Source organism: Meriones unguiculatus, chromosome 5 (assembly GCF_030254825.1).
Source record: "Meriones unguiculatus strain TT.TT164.6M chromosome 5, Bangor_MerUng_6.1, whole genome shotgun sequence".
NCBI classification, from domain to species: Eukaryota; Metazoa; Chordata; class Mammalia; order Rodentia; family Muridae; genus Meriones; species Meriones unguiculatus.
Window position 1 is genome coordinate 119,538,579 of NC_083353.1, and position 19,411 is coordinate 119,557,989.

The 19,411-nt window shown below is 38.6% G+C and overlaps 1 protein-coding gene across 1 annotated transcript; it reads left to right on the plus strand.

Annotated features, from left to right (window-relative positions):
• Window positions 1–11,669: 11,669 nt before the first annotated feature.
• Window positions 11,670–12,668, plus strand: LOC132646023 (taste receptor type 2 member 110-like). Its single transcript, XM_060383423.1, has one exon. The coding sequence runs from the start codon at window positions 11,670–11,672 to the stop codon at window positions 12,666–12,668; it is 999 nt and encodes a 332-aa protein (XP_060239406.1).
• Window positions 12,669–19,411: the final 6,743 nt, after the last annotated feature.

Here is a 19,411-nt window from a genome sequence, read left to right on the forward strand (position 1 = left end):
TGCTTCAAGTATAAGATCAATTTTGAAATTGAAAAATATATATATCTGGGCCAACTATCAAGTGCTTTGATCTATTTAATTATCTCCTTTCCTTTCAGTAGTCTGGAGATAGAGCTAATGTCATAGTCTTGTCCTCTTATCTTCACACCCCACATGAAAAATGTCTGCCAGACGCTAATAATATTTTTTTATTTTTAAAATTAAAACATTTTTAGTTTATTCCAGTTTTATACTGACATTATGTAATTTGGAAAGCAATACTTATTGAAACACACTATTCTGGGACAAATACTCTGTTTTTCTATGTAGTTTATCTATATAACCTATTCTGTTTTAATTTTATTTTCATGGGGGTAAGTAACTCTTATGGTTGCATTTTAATTGAATATCTCAATGTGGAATTTCTGGTTTTGTGTGTGTTTTATGTCTGTGATTCTCAACCTTCATAATACGGCTGCCCTTTAATACACTTCTGGATAATCCTTTATGAGCACACAGATAGGGAGCAGTGTCTCAATACCAAAGACCATCAGAATTTCGTGTTGTGTGATGGTCTTAGGTGAACCCTTTGGGGGTCACTACCCACAGGTTGAGAACCACAGCTCAACAACGAAGTTATCGCAGGAATAGAGATTCAGAGTAATCTACAGGAATGTAATCTACATGACATGTAATCTACATGAGCTTCTGTGTTTCTATGTATAGTGTTAATATTGACTGTATGGCTAAATTAATGGTAAATAAAAATCAATAAATTCACTCAAATAGGTGAGCTGTTTCAATTAATTAAAAAAAAAAGCTCTAAGAGCTAAGCATAGCTATGCATTAACGTGCCCTGAGTTCAGCACTGTTAAACCTGAAATAGGGCTCAATCCTATGAATTCTTAGAAATGTAAAAGTCTTCCATCGTTGTTATTTTCACAAATAAATTCCCACAGGAATGCAGTCCTGTGGAGGCCAGAAAAAAGAAAAAAACATTTTATCTCCAGGAATTTGAAAACACAGATGGCTGTGAACGGCCATGTGGTTATTGAGAATGAAAACTATGTCCTATACAAGAGCAAAGAGTGCTTTTAACTGTTAAGCCATTTTTTCCAGCCCGCTAGATTTTCTTTTTTAACATGGTTCATTTATTTCTTTATTAATGCAAAATAAATATTTATCTCTCTTTTTATTTATCTTTCAGAGATAATTTGTTAAAAAGCAAAAGGTTTCAAGTAAACTGTGCATTGGTAGCCACTGAAAGAGGCGTGTCACTAGTGTTTATATGGGCAGTCATTTGTGTTCCTTGTAGCGTTTTGGTACCCACACAGGTGTGATATACCATTGCTCAGGTGTGAATTCAGGGCATGAAGCTATCAATAGTGAGAGCAATGACCACAGGGGAGGGAAACACTCCCCAGATTTAGCAAAACACCTAGGAAGTTGTTCAAGCCACGTTTGCAACCTTGTGGAAAATTTTACAAAGAAAATAAACTCATGTATTTATGTCAAGATTACTCATTTCTTTATAAAATGTCTGATACCTGCTAACCACAATAAACTCTCATTGATCCAACAAGATAGACTTAAGTGGAGTGATTTCCTCATTCTGTTTCAGGTGCCTTCCCTTATTGAAGGGGCATTTGTTCACACGTCCCTACAAATTGTCATGAGTGTGTATTGTCAAAAAATATATATATTCTCTAGGCAAGCCTAGACTGGGGGAGCACAGTGCAGGGGCCCCTGGGATTTGTGCTCTAGGTACAAGAGGTTACCTGGGAGGAGGTGTAGGTAGACTGACAACATAGGGAAGACAGAGGATTCTCACCTGGTGCAGGAGCGGATCCACTGCCCAGAGCCTGCAGCTTTATTCCCAGGGTTCACTGGTGGGCCTCAGCTAGGGAAGCGTGGTGCAGGAGGCTCCTGCGCAATGTGGGTGCGCACAGCCAGGGGAAGCAAGGTCCAGGAAACTCTGTAGAGTGGACTTCTAGGGCAGGTTTGTAGCTTGACAATACGAAAACAGAGAAGTGCTTAGGAGTGAAAGGACACATGAAACTCGTGGGGTGTGAATATGCTAAATAAAGGGGCAACCATTAGCTTTGTGCACATAGGAGTAGAGTTGATATTCTGTAAAAATCAACAATTCCGAATGAAGAGTGTTGTCTATCCACGCAGACTCAAGTGGTGGGCGGGAAAGCCTTGTCTGCCATGGACTCCCTTTGGAAACCTTGTGTACTTTGCAGGACAGTGTCCAGGCCCTCACCCCAGGAGCTCCAAGCAGCCAAGCCACTTCAAGATTTGCCCCTGTGTGCCCCCCACACCTGTCCCAAGGTGACCCTTCTTCAGCTCCCCTGGGCGCCACCTGCTTGTACCCCCGGAGAGGGAGGCTCAGGTTTTCAGCCTGTGCTGCCTGTAACAACACCACAGCCTGGGGCCTGAGATCAGGCTCATGGAGAAACTGAGAAGCTGAAGCCACAGAGAAGGCAGCAGCACCTGAGGCCTCAGCTATGGCTGCTGCTGACAGCGAACTAGGAGGGAGGGAGGCATATTCAACTTGAGCTAGTCTGTGAGCTCTAGTGTCATCTCTGTGGTAACAACTTAAAAACCAGGTATTCTGCAGTGCAGGGAGCTTTACTCGGTCACTGCCAGCCGAGAACCAGCACTAGGAATCTGGCCCCTTAGTATAAGTTTACAGTTTATTTGAGGAAAGTTGTTTTGCTTAACTCAGAGTTCAAGTCCGTGTAAATCCCTTGGGACATGTCAATAGTTGCCCCACACATACCCAAACACATTTCTCCAACCGGCATAATGACATTTCCAGCCTCTGTAACTGTCCCAAAGCTCAGATCCAGCCCCTCAATTAAGCTAATTTTGGATGAAAAGTCTGAACAAAAGCCTGCCAATCCCTTAAGTTTTAAAAGCCCACCAATTCCTGAGAAGGAAAACCCACCAGTCCCAGGGCAAGAAACACTCAAACCCCTGAACAGGAAAACCCACCAATCCCCAAACTCCCTCAAGTTTAGGACTTGAAATCCCACCAATCCTTAAGCTGGAAATCTCTGTCTGAGAAAGCTTCACCCACAAAGAAATACTAGATAAAGCCAGTGTTTGCTCAGTTTTCTGCTGCCTTTTCCAGGCAGCAAAGGTAGCAACTCCTGGATTTATCCTTCCACTCTCTGTAGCCCCTCCCGCTCTCCCAATAAATCTCTTTTCTGAGATTTGCTGCCTAGTGTGTGTCTCTCTCTCACCAGAAGAAGGAATGAAGAAGATAAGGAAAGAAGCAAAGAAGTGGAGAGGGACTTAGTCTGCTGAGCTCCTCAGTCCAGGTTGGGTACTGTCCCCCGAGAGCTGCAGTCCCTCTGCTGAGGAGACCTCCTTTCAGAACTGTGTAGTTCCTGGACCCCCATATCTCAGAACGCCCTTCCATTGGGACACTTCCACCTTAGAGCTGCATGGCTCCTGGACCATCATGTCTCAGGATGCCCTTCCCTGGGGTACCTTTCCATCTCAGAGCTGTGTGGTTCCTGGGCTCCCCAGTCCCAGGTCACCCACCCATCTGAGCAGAAAGCCAAATAAAGTAAACAATCAGACATATAAAGAGTCTTTAATGAAGCTCATTGATGAAACAACAATTTCTACAGTTTAGTGACAGGAGAAATACATGAGTCTCTTACTTACTAAATACAAACTAGCTTGCACATTTAATAGAGATGTAGGGTGAAACACTAACTAGCAATTCTACGAATCTAAACAAAGAGGACAAAAAATGAGAGAAATACATGCACGCGCGCACACACACAGAAAGTGAGAGAGTGTGTATGTTTGTGCAAAGGTTTAGAACAAAGAAAAATGATCAGCTGACCAACAAACTTTGGACAGAAGTAAATCAAGACATATTTAAATTCCTAAATAAGATACATTAGTCAGTACAAAAAAAGTACAATTTTAGATCAGTGTACATTTATTAAGTATATATCATATGTTATACAATACAATTATATATTGTACATTTAATTTACATACATATTATTTCACATGTTATATCCCTATACAACTGTCACATGGAAAAGAAATAAATGAAAACTTGTGGAAAATATGTGGAAAAAGCCATAAGAATATAAGCTAAGCTTGATGGTTATAGGTCTGTAGTCCTAGTTACTTTGAAGGCTGAGGGAGGAAGACCAGGAGTAGATTTCACTACTACGTGTAAAATTCTTCCAAACATTAATTTTAAAATAATGTTTCGTGATCAGGCATAAGTAAGAAGGAGGCCATCCTAAATATCCAGTCACAATTCACATGTTTCATAGAAATTATCAGCAACATAGCTCAGCAAATAAAGACACTAGTTGTCTTCCCTGAGGACATGACTTTTAACATTGGGAACCAGAGAGAAGGAGAGGAGCAGTTCCTAAAAGCTGTGTTCTAAACTTCACGTGCCCACCATGCAATATTTACACACACACACACACACACACACACATTTATGTAGTTTAAACTATTGGTAAAAGAAACTGTCAGCATACTTGGTTCATAAAGAAAGGTATGTAGAGAATAATAAGATTGCTCTTCCTTGTGATGACAGGTAACTCACATTTTATAGAACACTAGTGTGTGTGTGTGTGTGTGTGTGTGTGTGTGAAAGAGAGAGAGAGAGAGAGAGAGAGAGAGAGAGACTGTGTGTGTTTGTGTATGTATTTGTGTTAACTGCTTGTAAATAATAAAACTACAACACAATATATCTTCAAATAATTGTAAGGAAAATAAACTTTTCTGGGAGACCCCAGAAAAAAACAAGGAATCACTAGAAAGGAAGCAACCTCCAAATTTATTCCCAATTTTTCTTTCATGGAGCCCATGCATTTGTAGAAATAAACTGTTAGTTTTGAGGAACACTTTTGGCATCTTCTGAGGACTGAGGCTCAACCATCACTTTAGTTATTCCCTGAGGCCCTTCACACTGGGTTTTAAAATTTTACTAGTGACAACTGTACTTGGTGAGCCGATTTACATAGAGAACAAGCAAGGCAAAATCTTGCAAAACACTACAAGAGAGTGTGTCTTTATTTGCATGCTAGAAAATGAGAATTTGGCTTGAACTTTAACGCCAGTAACTTTATATTTGGAAAAATATGAAGCCAAGCATGTATGACTAATTGAATTTGCTTTTGGAATTTCTGTTAGTATCTCCATAGCATTGTAAACGATTCTGACATTTTCCAAAGCAATCTATACATATACATATACATATACATATACATATACATTCTACTAGGTGATGGAATTCTCACTCATCAGGGTATCTCCAAAATTGTTCTTTTGTGAAAATGAAGACACACTTGTTCATCCAGTTCACATAGTCCATCCGGGCTGATGAATGGACACGTGAAGATGGGTGTTAGCACTGCCTGTGATGGCAGCAGTCTCCCTGTGCCCGCTACCAGCCTCAGCAGGCTTTATCTTCTTACGAAAATCAAATTATCCAGCCTCACATTTTTCTTCTGAATTGAGAAGACAGACGAATGCCATTTCTGCTGCTTCTGTGAGGACATCAGTGTTTTTCTTTTCCGAGGTTGCCGTGGTAACATTATTAGGCAATGAAAATTACATGAACCAATACAGGTCATTAAATATATAGGAAAATAAGTAATTGTGGAAGTCCAAAATTAGGTGTGTTTTCAACTTGAGGGAGGGTGGGATTGGGGAGGGAATGAGGGATACAGCTGGGATACAGAATTAACAAAATGTAACTAATGAGAAAAATAAAATTATAGAAAAAAAATAAATACAAAGAAAAAAAACATGACTGTTTAGTTTGGGAAGCTCTGCATGGCATAGTATCCCTAGTTCATTACCCCTTGTTAACCCTCCAAATATCGCAGGAAAATGAGGCTGCATGGCTAAGTGTTCTTAGAGGTCATCACCACAGTCCACAGGAAGGCTTTGCAAGCCATGATCTCCTCTCCATTCTCTCTGTGGTCTACTTTGTGTATCTTTATACCAGGTTGAAGCTCTGATGTGTTGTCAAATGATTCAGTCCATTTATGCTGCCAGGTTACTGGTACCATTTAATCTCCAAGCCATCTATTTGTCCTGATTTAGGAAAAGAAGATGCTATCATAGTTGACTCTTTGACAGACAAGGTCCTCATGGAAAGGACCCATCTCCTTGATCGGTAAGAGGAAAAATGCCAAAACAAGACAAGAACTCCACAGGAAGACCCATGGACCTCATTTGATGTTTGCTAACTACTTCTGGGCATGGCGCCTACTGTGGAGTGTGGTTGATATACTCAGTGATGCTCCAGTGGAGAACACTTCTTTTCTATCAAATGCTTGTAGCATCTTGGCTGGGATTGGTACTCCATACCTAAGACACCTCGCTCTAAGCGCTGGGACCCCAACTGGCTTGCACTTGTACAGGCCCTGTGAAGGCTGTCACAGCTTCTCTGGGCTTGTATGTGTACCTTTTGTGTTGTATCCTTACCCAGTTTTGGCATCAGGGAAAGTCTGTCCTTTCTCTTTCATTTTGTGGACTAGTTTGTGAATTATTGATATAAGCTTTTTTTTTTTTTAAGGTTAGTAGAACTATAGTGAGTCAATGAGATCCCAGGCTTTATTCATGAAATATTTTTATAACTGCGCCAACATTGTCATTTGTTATGAATCTGTTCAGTTTTTTTATTACTTATTGATTTAGTTTTCTTTCTAGGCTTTTATTCTCTTCTTCTAAATCAGTTGTTCTCAAACGTTGGTTTGTAACCTCTTTGGGCGTTGAATGACCTTTTCACAGGGGCCACATATCATGTAGCCTGAATATCAGTTATTTATATTGTTATTCAGAACAGCAGCAAAATTATAGTTATGAAGTAGCTATTATTATTATGAATAAGTGTATGGTTGTGGTCATCACATGAGAAATTGTATTAAAGGGTTGCAGGATTAGGATGGTGTAAAAGTATCTTTTATTCACCTGACTTGTCTCCCAGGGTTATTTCCTCCATCTGCTAATCTAGGCCTAGTTCTAGAAGCTTCTAGCCTCCATACAATCTAATCTAGGACTAGAAATTTTCAGCCTCTGAGACTTACTGCTGCAAAAGCTCACCTTTTCTTGTTCTTTCTGAACTCTGGCTGGCTGGTTCAAACTCTTCTCCAAGCTGACTGACTCAACCTGGCTTCTCTCAGCTTCCGACTTTTTGCTCTGGGTGGCCTCAGACTAACTCTAGCAATCTGTTCTAACCTTCTGACTCATTCTCATTCTCTGGCTCATCTGTCTTCACCTGGGTCTATCTTGTTCTCTCTACAAACTGTCTCTGTAAAACTGTCCTGGTAAAACTGCCTCCTCTTTCTCTTTGTGCTATTCCCTTTTAAGTCACCCCTCTTTCCTCTCTGTTCTTGTGAGAGATGGAAATATCCTATCCTGTCAGATCTTCCTCTGATTTGTTACTTTGCCTCTCAATTAGACATCACTTTCAAAGATGACTGTGTCCTTCTAACAAATATCTTTACTTGCATTGTTTGGGATTAAAGGTAGGTGCTAGGGTGTGTTTGTATTCCAGCCAACGGGATAAAGATATGTGTCTGTATTACAGCCAGAGTAACCATGTTGCTGGATTAAAATCCCTCTACAGGAAGGTTGAGAAGCACTGTTCTAGATTTTTCCATTTTGTGAGGTGTAAGGTTTCCATGATTCCTCTGGATTGCAATGGAATCTGTAGTAACTTTCCTCTTATGAATTTGGATTTTATTTTATATACTCTGTTATTTTAAGAATTTTCTGATTTATGACGATAAAATCCTATTTAATTAATATACTGAATTAGGGCGACATTTCATGGACTGTCAGACTTGGTGCAGGGTGCTGGAAGTACGACTCTGAGAGTGCGCTTAGCATGCAGGAGGTTCCTGGCTCAATCTCAGGGGTTAAAATCCCACAAACACAATCAGAAGATGGGCCAACTCAAGTGATGCAACCCATAAGAAGCTGACGTTCTTGAGAATGGACATCCTCAACAGATGTTTATCAACTTAGAAGCCACACAGTCAGTGCTGAGGTAATGTCTGCTCAGTAAATAGACTGAGAGGGCATCTGCCTGGGTAATGCAAACCTGTGTTAATCTACATATTATCCCATACTTCATCTTGCTGTGACAGAGTCCAAATGGGTTGACCCAATATGAGTATAACAAGAACGTAACACAGTTTCCTGTAATGTTCAAAACTGTTGTTGTAACAATCGGTTTTATTCCTTGGAGATTGCAATGGCTATGTATTATTGGCTGTAGTAGAACTAAAGCATTTCACAGGCCTCAAGTTTTTTTGTTTGTTTGTTTGTTTTGTTTTGTTTTTTTTGGTGCTGACAATAATAATCCCTTTCATTCCACACATTAGGAGAAATAGGAAAGTTTGCTAGCTGCCAAATTCCAATTATACATTCCAGAATAAGGAAAATACACAAATACATAAGCTGTACCTTGGGTTGGACAGGAGGCAAAGCTTTTGAAAAGGGGGACCTGACATTGGGAAACTACCATTCCATTCAGTGAACTACAAAATTTCTTGAGTTTAAATATCTAATTCATGCAACAGCTCATGCCTGCTACTCCCAGAGAATACGATTAAGTCTCCTGCCCGCTGGACACCGTCATCTGTTAAGTGAACACTTAACAGTGTCTTTGGCCATCTTGTGTTAATACAGCTTGCAATTCTTGTGAAGAATTCTTTTAATGTGTTTATCAGAAAAACTTTGACACACAAGCAGCAATGAATAAAACTGATTAGCTTTTTGGGATATTACCATTTCCTGGGTTTTGGGGTTGACTCTTGCTAGTTTTTCCTGTTCTCCCTAATCATAACAGAACCTCAGGGCTCAATTAATCAATTTATGACCAGTTCTGAAGACCTCATTGCTTAATGTGATACCATATATTTTCTTTGCTGGTGCACAGATATATAGTCCCTCACAAGGCAATAAGGTGACTACGCACATTTGTCTCATTATGATTCATATATTTAGATATATGTATATTTTATGATTGTATCTCTCCTGTTAAACAGTGTATTTTTGTCTTTAACAGTACAAGATACATTTAAAAGCAACACTCTTGGGATCCCGTGCAGAAAAGAACATAGTAAGTTTACTTTTTTCTCTTCAGTCATAATGATTTTTATACAAAACAATTTCAAAGATTATATGTAACAGTTTATCAATAGGAATAGGATTATAAATTTAGAAACAAATGTCAATGTATACAAATACTCAGTAAATTATGTATGTTTCACCACATTAATTATCATTTGCATAGTCAGTATATAGAACTTGTCAAGAATGACATGATTAATGTGAATCTCATTGATAACTTCTGCTTCTTAATAAAATGCTGATTTTATGATCAATAAAGTCATTGCTCTTCTCAAATGCTGTCTTGCTTTGTTTGGAAAAGACTGCCCTTACCCAGGAACTGCAGTTCAAGTACAAATCTAAGGAGCTTCCATCCAGAGTCAAAGGTAGGGCTTCATGACCAACGCCTCAGGGCTGAGTGTAGCAAGACCTCACTTAGTTCAGCTCCTTTTCTAAAAAGCCCACGAAGTGCTCCCATCAGCTTCCGCTTGGCACAGTTGTCCTCTTGTATTTGCATTTTTCTTCTCAGTGCATACTCTTGTTTCCCTGGAGGAGATAAGCCAGAAGAACCATTACACATTTGTGTGAACGACCATGCAGGGCCATGTACTACAGTCCGGGTCGCTAATCTGATATGGTAGAGAAAGTGGCAGAACCTCTAAGGAGGAGGAGCTTAGGGAAAGGAAGTTAAGTCACTGGAGGCGTGTACTCGAAGGGGGATAATAGGGCCACAGCTTTATCCTCTCACTCTTCACTTGGTTGCCTCATGACAGCGTTTGACTCCACCACTGCTCTGCTGTTCTGCCTTACCACAGACCACAAAAACAATGGAGCCAAGTGATCCTGAGCTGAAGCTTCGCGGACTGCAAGCCAAAATCTCCTTCCTGTAAAGTGAAGTAATTCAGGTATTTAATTGTATTGACTGAAACCTAGCAAAAGACAATCTCACCTCTGTGCTGATAGTATGTTTTCACTTTTACCTTCTTAAAATTTTCCCATTCTGGCCTGATTTTCTTCTCAATATATGCCTCTCCTAACTGAAGTGTAGTTATCAGTTTTTAAACTATACATGGACTCTTGTTCTTTGCAGAGTGTGCTTTTAGGGGACTAACGGGAATGTAGAGTCAATCTTTCACAATAATTTCTCGAGGTTTCCCTTCCATATGTGACAAAGAGGCTTGTTTTTATGTTGTACGGTAGCATACGATATATTATCTTCTTTAGTTTCATAACTCCTTAAATCAGTACTTTGTACTTTTTGCTTTCCAGTCTATATATCATACTTCATCTATCTTGGTGTCCAAAGTAATAGTTACAGAGCAGATGTTAGTAGTAGATCGGAAAGATAAATAGAAAACTTCAGGTCTTTGATGTTAATAATGGTATCAATTTAAACAGGAAGAGGTAAGATTGAGGAGGATTCTTCCTGAACAGAGGACTTCATTTACCTTAAAGACAGATCCAGGGACCATGTAAAAGAATCTCATTCACAGATGGTGACACTTTCCCAAAGATTGCTCAATATTTACTTTATAATGAGTGATGATAACTTGGAATTCTGTTTAAAACAATGTCAAATAACTATTATGGAAACTGTGGCTTAGGGAACCGGGTTTGTAATTCCATCTACTTGTAAGCCTGAGGTGTGAGCATCACAACTTTCAGTCTGGACTACAGAGTGATTTCATGACCAGACTAAGCAGTTCAGTGAGACTTTCTCACAATAAAATTAAAAAGGGGGCTAGCTATATAGCTTGTCCGTAAGAATACTTGCCCGACATGAGTAGGGCTCTAGATTTAATTATAGTTCAGCAGTAAAGAAAATAGAATGCAGCAAAATAGTCATGTTTTTAGTAACATGATAATTGAATCCATTTTTATTTGAAACGGAAATAGAAGAGGGATGAATTTCAAAGAATATGTGCTTGTGCGTGTGTATTCTGTATGTGTGTATAGATGATTGCACATATGGATTTGTATAAAGAAAGTGACTAGTATAATCTCTGTGACATGAACATAGGAACAATGATCTCCAAAAAGATTTTTTAGACAATTGGGGTGCTATGTATGATGAAATTTGAACAATTTCTACATAGTTTTATGTGTACCATAAACATTTTCATCCGTTTATTTAATCTTTATGAATCATTACCTTAGTCCCACATATGAGTTTATAAATCTTAAGCTACTATATAAATTATAATTTTTAATACTGTTCAAAACTCATGTGGTGTGACTAACATGTATAGATAAGGCAAAAGTGAAAATAGTGTAAATGAATATTCTTTTGTTTGTACGTTAGCACATGAGAATTCATCATTTCATTCAATTTCAGAAAAGTCCAAACTGTTTTATATAAGGCACACACTGTCTGAATGGAGCTGAGTTGAACTATTTGGGAAGAAGAAAAAATATTTTCACGAAGAAATTTTGAATCAAGTCTTGGGAAATCCAGATGTTTCCTGTGAGTTGTGTACATGTGGAATTTTAAAGAATGAATACTTTGAAGTTTTAATCACAAATATCCAGAGCATTTTAATTGCAGCAATGATATTATAAATTGAAGCATGTTCTCAGAGATAACAAACAAGATTTTGCTTGCCTTTACCATCACTGGATTTGCAGAAATAATAATGGGAACCTTAGGAAATGGATTCATAGCACTGGTGAATATCATGGACTGGATCAAGAGAAGAAAGCTCTCTTTAGCGGACCAGATTCTCACTGCCCTAGCCCTTTCCAGACTCAGTTCCGTGTGGTACATGCTCGTTTTTATGTTGTTATTCATGCTGTGCCCACATCTGTTTATGAGTTCACGCATGCTTACAGTGTCAGAGATTCTCTGGACAGTGAACAACCATTTCAGCATCTGGCTTAGCACATGCCTCAGTGTCTTTTATTTTCTCAAGATAGCAAACTTCTCTAACTCTTTCTTTCTTTACCTAAAGTGGAGAGTTAAAGAAGTGGTTTTAATGATATTACTGGTATCTCTGATTTTCTTGATTTTAAACATTGTATTAATAGAGATGTATCATCATTTCTCGTTTGATGTGTATAAAGAAAATATTTCTTATAGCTTGAGTGATTCAGCAGATTTTCCTAGAGTTCTCTTACTTATCAACTCATCCACAACCTACTTATTCGTCAAGTTATCTAATAATTTCTTACCCATGAACTCAGTGTTCACTTTCATACCCTTCACTGTGTCCCTGGTAGCTTTTCTCATGCTCATCTTCTCACTGTGGAAGCATCACAGGAAGATGAAACTCAAGACCAAAGGACATAGAGATGTTAGCACCATGGCCCACATAAAAGCCTTGCAAATTGGGTTTGCCTTTCTGCTCCTATATGGGATATACTTACTCTATATTGCCATAGGAATTTTTAGCTTTGACTTTATGGGGGAATTAATGATATTTTTATTTGACTATTTTTCTGGAATAGCTTTTCCTATAAGCCACACATTTGTTCTGATTCTGGGAAACAGTAAGCTGAGAAAAGCCGCTCTTGTTATGCTGAGGTTTCTGTGGTGCTGCTCCAAAGATGTGGACACCTTGGATACCTAAGAAATTCCAAGTTTCAGCATGAAAAATCTTAAAGATTATCAATTCATAGAAACAAGTAATCTGATAGGAAAAGGGGGAAAGGTGGGTCTCCTATGCTGAGAGGGAGTAATACAGAAGAAGGTGGGAGGAAGGTAAAGACGAAAAACAATAAGTGATCTCATAGGGGAAACTGGGAGAGGGGAGCTTTTTAGGCTATAAAGAGGGAGGCAAATACAGTAGAAAGGGGTAAATAGGACCACGGGGGAATACAAAGTGAGTAAAGTGTAATTAATAAAGAAAAAAAGCTTTAATTTAAAAAAAAAAGAAGGGGGAGTTAGTATGACCTGGAGAGGACAGGAGTTCCATAAGGACCAAATATATCTGGACACAGGGGTCTTTTGAGAGACTGTTTCTCCAACCAAGGACCATCTATGGATATAACCTAGAACCCCTGCTCAGATGTAGCCCATGACATCTCAGTATCCAAGTGAGTACACTAATAAGGGGAACAGGGACTATTTCTGACATGAACTCAATGGTTGGCTCTTTGATCTCCCCTCTCCCCCCCCCCCAGGGAGGAGCAGCCTTGCTAGGCCACAGAGGAGGACTTTGCAGCCAGTCCTGAAGATACATGATAAGCTAGGATCAGATGGAAAAGGAGGAGGACCTCCCCTATCAGTGGATTTGGAAAGGGGCAGGGAGGAGATGAAGGAGGGAGGGTGGGATTGGGAGGGAATGAGGGAGCGGGATACAGCTGGGATGCAAAGTAAATAACCTGTGATTAATATAAAAAAATAAAAATTATAAAAATAAAAAATAAAAAAGAGGTAAATAGGTAAAATGACAATATAGATGGAATCATGCCATTTTAGGAAAATCTGTAATTCAAGTAACTCAAAATATATACAGATAGATATAGTAGACATAGATATAGGTAATATATAGGATGGATAGATAGATAGATAGAGATGATAAATAGATAGATAGATAGATAGATAGATAGATAGATAGATAGATAGATAGATAGATAGAATAGATAGATAGAGATGTATTCACAGACACACTGATACATATATAGGTATAGGTCAGATCGAGGTCAGGTCAATCTAGATAGAGATATAGACAGTTTGATAAATGTTTTCTCTCTGGGCTGATTGTGCTCCTTCCAAGAGCAAAAGACCACCTGACCAAACCCCCATTCCATCTATGACAAGTCTTCTTTTGAGCAGTTGGCCAGGGCTGACCAAGAGATTCCTTAGACATTGAAGCTGCTGCCAGGGCTCTTGGCTAACTCCTAGAGGTAACAAGTAAGTTCCCTTTTCTTAAGATACCATGTGTGTGGTAAGAAATAAGAACTAAGGCTCAGAGTCTTCAGACATAGAAGTGACTTGTATGTTCCCTCCCAAAGGACTAGTTTTCATGGTACCAGAAGGCACTGTGCAAGATTCCAAAAGAGGGAGACAACTAACAGTCCTACCCAGCTGTTATGCCCATGAACCACACCACAAACCATTACCAGAATTACATACTAACCCTCGAGGTCCAGTTGTGGTATATATATATGGTAACCAACTGCTCTTTTATTGGACTGAAGAAACTCTCAGCAAGAGGAATAAAGAGGAATACCATACCTTCTTTGGAAACTCAGCTAACTACTTACCAGCTAACTGTGAGTGAAATAATGGTTATTGCAGGGGAATCTACAACAATTGGTGTACTAAATCAGCATAACCCCTGTCAATTATCTATGAACATTTCTCATTATATTCGTCCCTTACCAAGCAAACTCCTCTTTGAAACAAGTGGGGATTACTTTAAAAAACAAACAACCAAAATGCAAAGAGGTGAAGTCAAGTCCCAATGAATACATCAACAAAACATTCTAACACCTAAGACTCAAAGAGCAAGGTGGAAGAGGAACAGAAAGATTCCAAGAGTTAGAAGATCAAAGGCTTTGCTTTGAGGTTATGTCTCTTAGTACCATCAGAAGCTAAAGTCACCTCTAAAGTCCCACCAACATGACCACCACCCAGATGTCAGCTAAACAAGGTGGACACCAAGGAACATGCCAAACTGGACAAGGAGAAGACTACAAAACCTCATCCATACACAAAGAACTACAGACACTGGGTAAAACTGAGAACAGGAGAGTTGGTCCTCCCTATGGAAGAGCACATCACATGGTTTTTCAGTGCCAAATGGTCATTTCTGAAAACATACATATAAGTAACATTAAATGAACTCAACAGATTATATTTGAGAAAATATATGCATATACAAATACATACATGTATTCCATAACAACCAATGAATAAAGAGGCTAAAAATTTAAAGGGAGTGGTGGGGGGGTTGTAAGGGAAGGGAGAAATGTAATTAAAATACAACCACAAAAACAAACCAGAAAGAGTATTTTTGAAGCATATTGTGAATAATCACACAATCTGAAATAGTCACATCCAAAATTAGTCAGTTTTATGGAAAAGTTTCATTTGGATTTTTCATGTGTATAAATATAACACAAAAATAAAATACAAAAATATTTTGATTAAAAAATAAACTATCAGATAAGTATAGTCTTCTGATATTTTTATATTATGGCTTTTGTGCATAACTAAAGTTTACAAATGAATGTTTGGAATAAGAGCTAACTGAATACATAACATCTTTAGCATATTCAAGTATGTGTATTGATATGCTAGGATACTCGATACAGGATAATTTTCTATCATCTTAAATATTTTGAATTTTGTGGTACTCGTTAATATTTTGAAATTTTAAAATGAGAAATGTTTCATATGTGACATATGTGTATGCATTTGTGTCTAGGAGACAGTTACTAGCTTGTGTACCTTTCGTACAGTGATTCCTTTGGATTGAATAAACTATTTCTCCTTGGAGGGAAAAGAAATCCTTATCTACACTGGGAAAAGAAAGAAAAGTTCTACATCTTTTGAAGCTTCTGAGACTTAAGGACCCCATGAAGCTCCTCTCCGAGGTTTCATAATCCTAAGAGTTGGTGCTGGAAGGAGATTCTGAACTACAGAGCTGCTTGCAAGTCAGGCAGGAACTCCAGGAATGCAGCTTTTACAAGCCTTTGCAGTTTGGGAATGAGCTTTTTTGGTTCACACCAGCCTTTGAGTCATTCATGTTCTTGTAAATAGCCATTCTCCTATCCTCTTGTAGCTAACACTTATCAGCTCACTAGTTCCCTAAGCTTGACTGGAGTGTAATCATTTCTCTGGCCCACAATATCTGGGGTACATATTTGTTCATGTCTCTCCAGTAGTAGTCACACGACAGCACTTCTGGCGCATCAACTTTTCCTAGGACAGTGTGAACAAATGTGTTCATAACAGAGAAGATCTTGATGACAATCGAAAGAAGTGATTTCACCCAAGTCCCCCTTGGAAAACCAATGAGTTTACCTTCATGTTTTGGTTCGTTTGATTATTTTTCTTTGATTTTGTTTTTTAGCAATTTACGCGGAATGAAATATTCCCTCCAGCAGAGGAGAGTAGCTTATCAAACTCTCTCATCCCTTGAAAGGCTGAAACTTACAAGACACATGGAGGTCCCTCACCAAGGTTGTGTAATCAGTAAGCAACTGGTGAAAAACTAGAACCAGCTGACTTGTCAGGAGGAGACTGCTAAGCTGAGTTGCCTTGCAGATATTCTCTGACCTTTCAAGTCATCTTCAAATGGTACAGACAGATACAAAGATGCATCAGTTGTCATCCATGTTGGAATGGGCTTTTCTGTGGTACTGCTGATTTTGAGTCATCCCCATTCCTGTAAATTACCCCTCAGCTCTCCTCATGCAGGTAACTCAAAGCAAAACAAAACAACTCTAATTAAATTATCTACTTGGACTTTTGTGTGTAATAATTTACTCTGATACGTCATGTATTTCCTACCTTGCCTGAGTATAAGTGTGTCTGTGCTGTTGCACAACGTTGGGAGACTAACCTACAGAGCCTCAGAGAGGGGTTACTTATGGGATATGATTGACCTAAAATAGCTCTTTTACCATACAGTTCTACCCTGTCATGGATGAGGACCTCAACGAAGCTGCTACATGGAGTCTTAACTTCAGCTTTCCTTCTTTCTGTAGACTCTAGTGTCTCCCAAGATCACTTAAACTGGTGCAAATTGGAAGGGTTGGGCAGCTACCGAAGACCAGCATTGACAACAGGGTAAACTGAGTTGGGGTGAAGATCCAGCAGCTGACTAGTGATCCAACAGACTTTTTGCGAGGGCAACTTTCCAGGCCGGAACTGATAGTTACTGACTCTGATTTCCACTGATAGTGGCAAACTGAAGGGCCAGAACTTAGTTGTTCTTGGTGGCAGACCAGGGCTGATTGCTTCCTGGTGGGGGCTTCCATCTAACTGTGGCAAGCAGGGGCTAAGGCTGGTGGCTCTAAGCCTAACTTTTTCTCCTGCCCAGTCAGTTTGTCAGTTGTCTCTATTTACCCTGCCATAACACTGTTTGTGTTTGCTCAGGGGCAGATACCCCAAGAGCATTTTTCTGTAATTAAATGACATAATTTTCTCCTCTCCTTCCTTTAAACTTCCATATATTGCTCTTTCTCGCTTTCAAATTCTGGGCCCACTTATTCATTAATTGTTGTTGTTACTTTCGGTGGCTTTGTGTGTGTGCATGCGTGTGTGTGTGTGTTTATAATCTGCTCAGTCTTTATATTACATATGTATGTATATATGTACATATATATACAAATATATATATACATACATACATATATTTATATGTTTTATGGATGACCATTTGGTATTAGATAAGCAATTGGTGTGTCCTTCCCTGGAGAAGGCTATCACACTTTTAGCATTTTTTAGTTGTCTGTAGTTCTTTGTCTGGGAGGAGGCCTTGCCAGCTTTCACCCATCTGTGTTTGCATAATTATTGGTGTTGTCATTGTTCCATTTATGTTTAGGCATTCATTTAGGCAAAACTTTATGGCTATAGTTTCTGATATGCCTAGGAGACACAATCTCACTGCAAATGCCCTGTCCCTCTGACTCTTGCAAATTTCTACCCCACCATTTTCTGTCATGAACTTCAGGTGGTGGAGTGAATTGTAGCGATATGAGCTTCACAACTCAGCATTTTGATTGGTTGTAGTTTTCTGTAATGGTCTTTGTTTGTTGCAAAGATAATTTTCCTTGATGAAGAGGAAGGACTTAACTGGTTATGTGTTAGATATAGAAGATAATCTTATAAACTTGGTTAAAAATGTTACCATAATTAAATTCAGATGTTTTGGCACAGAAAGGAGAACATGTCCATAAATTCTATATGCAATGTTAAATATTCAGTATGAGAGAATCTATATACTTTAGAATATATATTATTTATTTGTTTGCATAAAAACATCCTTCAAATTGTAGAATAGACTCATAGAATAGATTTTCCTGCTTTTCCAGTATTACTAATTTATTTCTTTATTCCATTAATAAATATAAATGCATGTTGAACATCTTTTCTATGTGTTTTTAGAGATATTTTCATTTGGAATCTATGAAATGAAAACTGAGAGCCTTTTATATGTTAAAATGTTAAGTCATATGTATGTAGCTATAATCTATATTCTTCACGACACTTTAATACTCACATACATGTAAAGTAGTTTTTTCATGTAACAAAACACAAACAATTAGGCTTTATTTACTTTTAGTTGTGTAACAAATTACTAAGTTTGGAGTGGTTTTGATACAGTACATCAAAAGTCTTAGAGTGGTTTTGATGCAGGTAACACTCTGCCATGTGTGTTATGATGATAACGGATTCCTGGGTATCTTTTCAGGGTTTTGAAAGCTGCTTCTGATGAAAACACAAACTTCACTGAGACCTGTGCCATGACTCACATGACTAACAGACCAGGTCCTGTAAGAGCCATAAGGGAAAGAAGAAAGGCCAGAAACATGTACATAAAAACTGGGCCCAGGTGGGATGTGTGCATTCTGACTGGAAGTTTGAATTCCCACCAACAGTGAACAAGTGTCTTCTTCCCCATACTTCACCAACATTTCTTGTTAGCTGTCAGCAACACTTTGAGTGCTCAACATAAGTAAGTAAACAGCTTCTTTCTCTAGCACTGCTGCATAAATGGGTCAATAGCAAAGGAAGCCAAGCTGGATTCAGTAAGTATCAGATAGGTATGACATAATGTAGTGGATGGTTGTAGATCTCAAAAGCTAAATGTTTTGTTATAATGATCGTCCATCTACTTACTCAACTTATCATATTGGCAAAAACTACTTTGCCACAAAATTTAAAAGTATTTTCAATGGAAAAACTCTTAAAATACTCAGAGAGAAAAGGAAATCTTTAGTAATACTTTGGTTAAATTTTTGCTTAAATCATAGTGATGATAACCTAGATTCTAATTTGTTTTACTTAAAATAGCAAAATAACAGGCAAATGGCGGGATCTAAAAAAGATCATCCTGAGTCGGGTATCCCAGAAGCAGAAAGACACACACGGTATATACTCAGTTATAAGTGGATACTAGACCTGTAAAATAGGATAAATATACTAAAATCTGTACACCTAAAGAAGCTAAACAAGAAGGAGGACCTAGGGTAAGATGATCAATCCTCACTTAGAAGGGCAAATGGGATGGACATTGGAAGAAGGAGAAAACAAGTAACAGGACAGGAGCCTACCACAGAGGGCCTTTGAAAGACTCTACCTACCAGTGTATCAAAGCAGATGCTGAGACTCATAATCAAACCTTGGGCATTGTGC